This window comes from Neoarius graeffei, chromosome 17 (assembly GCF_027579695.1).
Source record: "Neoarius graeffei isolate fNeoGra1 chromosome 17, fNeoGra1.pri, whole genome shotgun sequence".
NCBI classification, from domain to species: Eukaryota; Metazoa; Chordata; class Actinopteri; order Siluriformes; family Ariidae; genus Neoarius; species Neoarius graeffei.
The window spans coordinates 7,772,158-7,780,296 of NC_083585.1; the positions used below are offsets into that span (position 1 = coordinate 7,772,158).

The window sequence follows — 8,139 nt, forward strand, 5'->3', positions numbered from 1 at the left end:
GTTGGGTTTTAACAGGTCACAGAAACTTCATGCATCGACATAACAGCATGGGAAATAAAGCTGGACCGGCGGACCTTGACCGGTAATTTTCGCATTTGTCCGTCTGTATTTCAAAAGCATTGGCCTAGATGGCCCATAAAAATTTGTAAAGATATGGGTCTAATCTACTTCTAATTTTTTTCCAAATATTACACCGGGCAAATACATTTGGTCGTAACACGGCCTGTGATTGGTGGATCGCGCCTCGATGAATGACAAGTCGCCTCTCATCAGCAAGTAGTTCATTCTGGCCTGACACCACGCAATGCTGTTATCAGCTGGGTAGGTTCACCACTAATATTAAAAGAAAATAGACTACTATAGGTTTTGGACCCTAACAAAGTTCTTTTTGTTTTTTGTTTTGTTTTGTTTTTGTTTTGTTCTCCCCCATTGTTTTTTAACCCTCTGGGGTTGTGTGCTTCACCAGTGAAGCTCGGCAGGTTTAGAATGAGTAGGTCATGGATTTTAGATAAATATCTTCAAGTTTTTATCATACAAGCATGATAAACATATTGACAAACTTTATACTTTACACCTTCCTATCAGGGGCGATTTCTCAGAGACAACAAGGGAAGCCGAGCTTCCCCTAAAATTCTCTCCCCAAACTGCGGCATCTATGACGTTGAATTCTCATTAAAACAATAACTTGCATAACATAATATATGCCCAAGATTGTATTTACGTTCATAACTATCCTGTAACTTATTTGAGTGATGTCTGATGAACTTGCAGTTCGCTACGAGAATCACCTTTGCTGCCAGGCTGTAACCAGTGTTGCCAGATACTGCTGATGTTTTCCAGCCAAAATATGTTCAAAACCCGCCAAAATGCTCTTAAAACCGCACAATCTGGCAACACTGGCTGTAACCTTTCTTATTTCAATGGGCTCTATGCGCTGGCAGCTGGGTATCCGTTGCAGTCTACGAGACGGCTCTGAACAGCCAATTTCGGCTAGTTGTCACATCACACATCACATTATCTCTAGCCGCTTTATCCTTCTACAGGGTCGCAGGCAAGCTGGAGCCTATCCCAGCTGACTACGGGCGAAAGGCGGGGTACACCCTGGACAAGTCGCCAGGTCATCACAGGGCTGACACATAGACACAGACAACCATTCACACTCACACCTACGGTCAATTTAGAGTCACCAGTTAACCTAACCTGCATGTCTTTGGACTGTGGGGGAAACCGGAGCACCCGGAGGAAACCCACGCGGACACGGGGAGAACATGCAAACTCCACACAGAAAGGCCCTCGCCGGCCCCGGGGCTCGAACCCAGGACCTTCTTGCTGTGAGGCGACAGCGCTAACCACTACACCACCGTGCCGCCCCTCGGCTAGTTGTTATTGGTTAAAATCGACAAAATCGTCACTTCCAGGGAAGCCGGGCTTCTCTGGGACTAAACGAGACAGTGGGAGGGACAAGAAGCCGGGCTGATGAAGAATTATTGGAGGTAGTGTTTGAAAGACATGAGGAGGGCAGGCTCTGTACTTCGGCATCGGCGAGGAACACGGAAGTATGATCAGTCACCCTGCATTCATGTGCTCTGGGAAGATGATATTTTCCAGTTGGGAAGTGGTATTTACCAGTGTGTTGTGTTCACATGCTTTTGTTGTGGTTGACAAATTAAAGATGGTGGACCAGATTCAGAAGGCCTGTTATTTGGCTAAAACAATTATAGATTGCCTTATTCATCAGCTGCAGCAGGAATATGAGTTAGCAAAAGTCAAAAGGTGAATACATGCTGAATATTTCCTGATCATGACAAGGAGATTTTCTTAACACATTGAATGCCACGCAGTTTTCTTTGGACAGCCACAGAATATTTTATATTAGGCTATAATATGTATAAATATATACATATTATAATAATATAATATACATAACATGACTCGTTTAAAAGGTGAGAGTCAGCTTTCCGTAGGTGAAAACCACTTCTTTCTTGGTTCATAAGCTAGGTCAAGCTAAGCAAGGGTTAAATTTATTTCAAAATGACTGTTTTTTTTTTTTTTTTTACTAGAAACGGAGATAATAGTGTCTTTTGTTACATCCCAGTTCAAATTGAGGAACACAATGTGTTTTCACGCCCCAACAAGAAGTCCAGTTGCTTCCAAGTGAATTTTTTTTTTTTTGAGAAAAACACCCGGATCAGTCAGTCAGTGCTAATTTTTACAGCCATTCTGAATATGTCTCACCTGACGTGCATTTGTACTCCAACTTTGGAAATTTGATGGCAGTAAAGTTCCCAAGTCCTTCCGTATGTCCCATGACTAGCAAAGCATTGGCCAAAGCCTTCTGTCGAGTATCGTATATCTCCGGCTCTGGCATTGGCGAGACTGCATATGTTTTGATAAACCCACGAGACATGACATGATCAGGAAGTGCGTGATTTGATACTTTGTTTATACTGTAACAATCACATACTGTGTTGTGATAAAACGCCCAGATGACATACACATATATTAGAAGTGAATATAATTTTAAAAAATAGTCCAAAGAGGTAGAAAGATGATATTTAACGTGAATTTACTTTCTAATCTAAAGACTCACCATCCTTCACTGCCTGGAAGACCTAGACAATCCTGGGGTTTTAAAAACTGGAACCGCCTGGAGTACTCTCCTTGACATGCAGGACAGAACTTTCAAGAGCCACCTGAGGGTTACCAGAGAGCAATTTCACCTACTCTGTGATCAACTGAGGCAGCATGGCTTGACAGATGACAACTCAACAGGAGGTCCAGCCAGAATCCCTGTGCAGAAAAAAGTGGTGATGGTGCTCTGGTATCTGGCAAACCAAAACTGTTTTCGTGAGCTGGCAGATAAATTTGATGTGAGTCAGGGAGCAGCCCATAATGTCATAATGAAAATGCTTGACCGAATCTGTGCCATTGCAGAACACCACATTGTCTGGCCAAATGACTGCCAGAAGGCAGTCCAAGCAGCCTTATTCAAAAGGCTGTGTGGAATAGATGGGATAGTGGGAGCAATTGATGGATGTCATATTAGAATCCAGCGACCACCTGTTAGGGGGGGGGATTATTTAAACAGGAAGGCCTACTATTCTGTGCTGTTGCAGGGCATTGTTGACGACCAGGGGAGGTTCATAGATATTTTTGCTGGGCCACCTGGAAGAGTACATGATGCACGCATGCTGAGGCTATCCCCATTCTTCGCAGATCATGTACAGAAGTTAGGAGACTACAAATTACTGGGGGATGGTGCATACCTTTGCAATGCCTTCCCCTTCATTGTCACTCCAAAAAGAGATAATGGGGCATTGGGAGAGGGTGACCTGCGCCGAAATGGAATGATTTGCAGAGGGAGGGTAGTAGTGGAACAGGCATTTGGCCGCTTGAAGTGCAAGTGGAGACGCCTCCGTGACATACAAAATTGTCGCGTGGATGTGATCGTGAAAATAATTGTAGCAGCTTGTGCACTTCACAATTTCTGCATTGGAGAGTCTGAAATTACATGTGATGAGCATCCCCACGGGTGCCCTCGAGAAGGGGATGACAATGAATAAGTCTGCTACAGTAGTTGAATGTGAATATTTTACAAGCCATACTCATTTATAATCACAGGCCTTCCATTTCATCCCCTGACATGTTTACTTAAAGCAATGTTTATCAAAGTTAAAGCAATTCCTAAAGTGACAAAGTTAATAGGCTTAAGTTAAAGACATTACGTTTAAATGATAAAGATGGAAAAGAAATTGGACAGTGGTGTGTTTCCTTATTGTTTATTAAAACTCTTTTCCACAACAATGCAACACTTGTCACATACTATTTGTGAATATATATATATATATATATATATATATATATATATGCATATATACACACCACACCTTTCTTTTTTTCTCATTTTTCCTTCTTATGAATCTATTAAGTTATTTGTAAAAGACTTTTACATTCTAAAAGACACTTGAAATGAACTCTGAAGTAAACTAATTTCAAAAAACATTACAAAAAAAAGCACACACCCCAAAAAAGTTATTGTTGCTCACGTACATTCTGCAGCATCTGCTTGAATAAAGCATTGGTGGTTTTGATTTGCTCCATCATTTCTTCATGACGACGCTGTGCTGCCTCCTCACATTCCTTAAAGCAGGTGATGACCCGTGTGACAGTCTCCTCCCCACGCTTCCTTTTCTGTGCAAAAGGTGGGCGTGAGGTTGAAGTCCCCTCAGAATCGGAGGACTGGGCTGTGGGAGAAGACAACTCGCCTTCCTCATTAGATGAGTCGTGCTGCATCAAGGGTTGCTTCATTGGCTTGATGGCTTCAGGCCGCCTAACAGTGATGCCCTTCGATGTGCCAACAACAGGGAAATCAATGTCATGTTGTCCCCCCAGGAGTTCCCCCATTTCTTTGTAAAACTGGAATTTAGTTGGGCCTTTCCCTGTGGATGTGTTGTTATCTACAGCCTTTTTGTAGCCATCTTCAAGGGTGGTCCACTTCCTAGCTACCCTGTCGACATCGAACTGCATTTGGAACTGGTTTTTGAGCTTCTCCGAAACTTCCTGCCAGAAGGACCGCTTCTTCCCCCTTGCCATCTTGATTCTTTTGTTCAGCTCAGTTAGATTGCCAGGCAGTTCGGCTTCATCCTTTAGGAGGTGTTCCCTCATTACATCTATGAGGTACAGGGTGTGCTCTCTGGAGAACACCTGGTTCACAGGCAGCTCTGCAGCAATGTTCTCTAGAATAGGACAGACAGACAGAGATCATAAACGGGTAAATGACATTTTTTTAGTAGCAGACGTCAGGCAGTACAACCACAGCTAATGCCCATAAGTTCATTAATAATTGGTAATTAATGTACAAGCAATGAATGTGCTTCTTAGCCATTGCAGTAAAAACAAAATAATCATGTAATCTATACAATAGTGGCATTAGCTGTGGTTGCACTATCCTGACTTCTGCTACTACAAAAACGTCAATGACCCAAACAAGAAAATGTAATTCCAAGGAATTGAGTGCATGATGTGGGCTTTGAAATATATGGCTGCATTATAATATTGGTTGTTAGGTACACGTAGATGGTGATGGAACTGGGATGGCTTGATAGAGGATACTTTAATGTTGTGTGGCTGCTGCAACTCTTATTTCTCTGCATGTTATAATTTCACTGCATGTTTTACTTTGTAATTCTATGCATGTGACAAATAAAACTCCTTGTATCCTTGTACAGTTGTGAGAACAGGCAATCACCTGTTGTAGACCTGCGGGGTACAATCTGCAGAGCAGTGGTGAAGTCAGCATCCACATACAATGTGTGTTCCCCTTCCCGTTGGTAGAGGGTTTGCGACACTGGTTGGGTCATCCCCTCGTCCCAGAACAGCATGTCGTCGCTGGCGTAAACTACAGACAAAAAACTTTCACTTGAGTAAATTCCATAACAGTTCATACAAGGACGCGGAGCAATCGTTAGCAATAGCGTCTGCTCTGGATAGGTAAAAACAAACCATAACACATTTTTAAAGGAAACGGATTTCTAACGTATTATATTACACTTGTTAATGACGCAACATTGCATAGACACCAAAAACTACCCACTAGCACTAGTAAAAAAAACTTTAATAGCGTACAATGCTTACCATTCAAATGTCTTGTACCGCTCGCCGCCATGTTGAAAAGGTTAAAGTTCATCTCATCTCGGCAACTCGTGTATCAAAATTTTCTACGAGTTGCCCAGTGGAAAATACCACAAGAGGGGGCGTTCATGTGTGTTTTCCATGTCGGCGTTTGGTATTTACCATAATTCCCATAGCACATGAACGCAGCATCAGTCCCTAGCGGATGTCGAGAAAGTGTAGTCGTGTGCCAAAGTGCTGTCTGAATTTCTTTTCATATAAACGTTTCTTCTCATTGATGTCTCTGTACATTACTCTGTAAATAAATGTAAATATTACTCGTTGTGCTCCGTTAACTTTCATCCATTCTATCAGTTTGATCATTCATGAATTCACTCGTTTATTTCATTTGTAGTTCAATCTGGTTGTAGGCTAGCTTGAGCCTTATTGGGATCTGCAGTGCTAGCTGCTAACAGAAATTGGTGAAGTCTCTGGAAAGCACAACCAGCTAGTACGACAGGGTCACAGACCATTTTCTGGAAAAGGAGCGGAGGGCAGAATTTGTGCATAAATAGTGTGCATCATATAATGTTCATGAATCTGAAGTGTGTATATTGTTCAGTAATGTTAAGAGAATGGTGGGCTCTGTGTTATAGGTTATACCTGGGTATAATATTCAAGGTTCTGTGTGTTGCATAGCCTACCTGGTTATGAATTTCCAGACTGTGTTGCAGAAGATGTTCAAGGATGTGTTGCACAGCTGGGTGTTGTGTTAAAGACTCTGTGTTGCATATCAGGGTATGATTGTTCAAGGCTCTTCGTTGAATAGCCAGTGATTTTTGGATGTTTGATATTTTTGATTAAGGATATGAGGCACTAGCCTGGCAAGCCAGACTATAACATGAAATGTACAAGCAAAAATACTTTCTGCCACTAGGTAGGGTTGTCTAGTTCACTATGCTAATGGGGCACACCTTTCTATGCTTTGATATCTGGCCTACAGGTTTTACGATGAATACGTAAAATGGGCTTCCCCTGTTTTAAAAACCAGCAGCCGCCACTGCTTCCTATGTGCCCACTGCCAAATAATATTATATATTTTTAAATTGCCTAAATTAGATGAAACATAAAACTTTTCACCTTACTCAGTTCCACTGGAGTCAGAGCGCTGAGCACACACTTACACATTCATAAAAGATTATTCACATGATAATGGCATGATAATCACTTTCACTCTTTTGGCTTCAGATTGTTTTGTGGTGTTTTCTTCTATTTTCTAAGTTCTAGTCCAGCAGATTTTAGTCTGAACACCAAATGATATGACCATGTCTAGTTTTGAGTCATGTTAAGTCAATTTGTTAGCAAAGTTACTTAGAATCTCGTACTCAAAATTTTTAACTCTATTATGTAAGAATATTTGTATTGTTGATTACTAAATTTCTTAGACTATAAAAAAATAGTCATTGCTGACATAATGTTTCATGAGGGTTATTATAGTGCCTATATATGAGTACCAGTAAGTTGTAACCAGTTGGAACATCCTTGCCTCCCATACTTTTTTCTAGAAATGGAACTGTGTGTGCTAATGTTTTCTTGGGTAGAACTTTAAACATGTTTTTCTTGAATCTTCTGACATTTTCTTGTAAATTATGTTCAATTTGTAGTGTAATTAGCAACTAATGTCTTGTGTAATTTAGCCTTTGAAGATCACAAATGTGCCTGGAAATAGCTGAGAAACCGTCTTCAGGCATCTAAAGCCCTTCAGCTTCTGGGGCCCTAAGGCGGGCCCCAGACCCCCGACCACATTGTTCTGGGCCTTTGGCCCGTCATTCGGACAGCCTGAAATTTGGACAGATAGACAAAATTTCAGACTCATCTGTCCTGTGACAGTTTGCTTAAAATTCCAGTGAGCTCAGATTGCAGTTGCTAAAATAGTATTAATTTACTGATATAAGGTGTTTTGTGATCAGTGTACTACACTGTAGTGTGTCATGTGGTAATGCATTATGACCATATTACTCCAATTCTAAGGTCCCTTCACTGGCTTCCAGTAAGCTACAGAATTGACTTTAAAGTATTGCTGCTGGTATACAAATCTCTAAATGGTACAGGGCCCAATTACCTCTCTGATATGTTGCAGCAGCCTAACCCAATCAGATCTACCAGATCAAAACAGAAAAATTTACTATTAAAACCAGTTGTTAAAACAAAGTATGGTGAAGCAGCTTTTAGCTACTATACAGTACAGCTATGGAACCAACTGCCAGAGGACATTAAAAATGCTCCTGCTGTTGGCAGTTTCAAATCTAGGTTAAAGACCAAGCTGTTTTCAGATGCTTTCTGTTAAATAATTAATATTGTCTTCTTTACATTTTTTATAATCTTTACTTTCTCTGCATGTTTTAAATTTACTTTAATTTTAACTTTATTCTATTTTATTCTTTATTCTATTCTGCTGGTTTCTTTTTTTCTCCTCCTATTTGAACTTCTACTTCATTTTATTATTTTATTTCTACTATTGTTTAATTC

At 40.8% G+C, this 8,139-nt stretch overlaps 2 protein-coding genes across 2 annotated transcripts; one reads left to right on the plus strand and one right to left on the minus strand.

Moving 5' to 3' along the window:
* The first annotated feature begins 2,666 nt into the window (after positions 1–2,666).
* LOC132901096 (uncharacterized) lies at positions 2,667–3,563 on the plus strand. Its single transcript, XM_060943460.1, has one exon. It carries the CDS (start codon positions 2,667–2,669, stop codon positions 3,561–3,563), a length of 897 nt encoding a protein of 298 aa, XP_060799443.1.
* A 469-nt stretch (positions 3,564–4,032) lies between these two features.
* On the minus strand, positions 4,033–5,381 carry LOC132901097 (uncharacterized). Its single transcript, XM_060943461.1, has 2 exons — positions 5,249–5,381; positions 4,033–4,736 (listed from the first exon to the last, which is right to left on the minus strand). The coding sequence occupies exons 1-2, from the start codon at positions 5,379–5,381 to the stop codon at positions 4,033–4,035; spliced, it is 837 nt and encodes a 278-aa protein (XP_060799444.1).
* Positions 5,382–8,139: the final 2,758 nt, after the last annotated feature.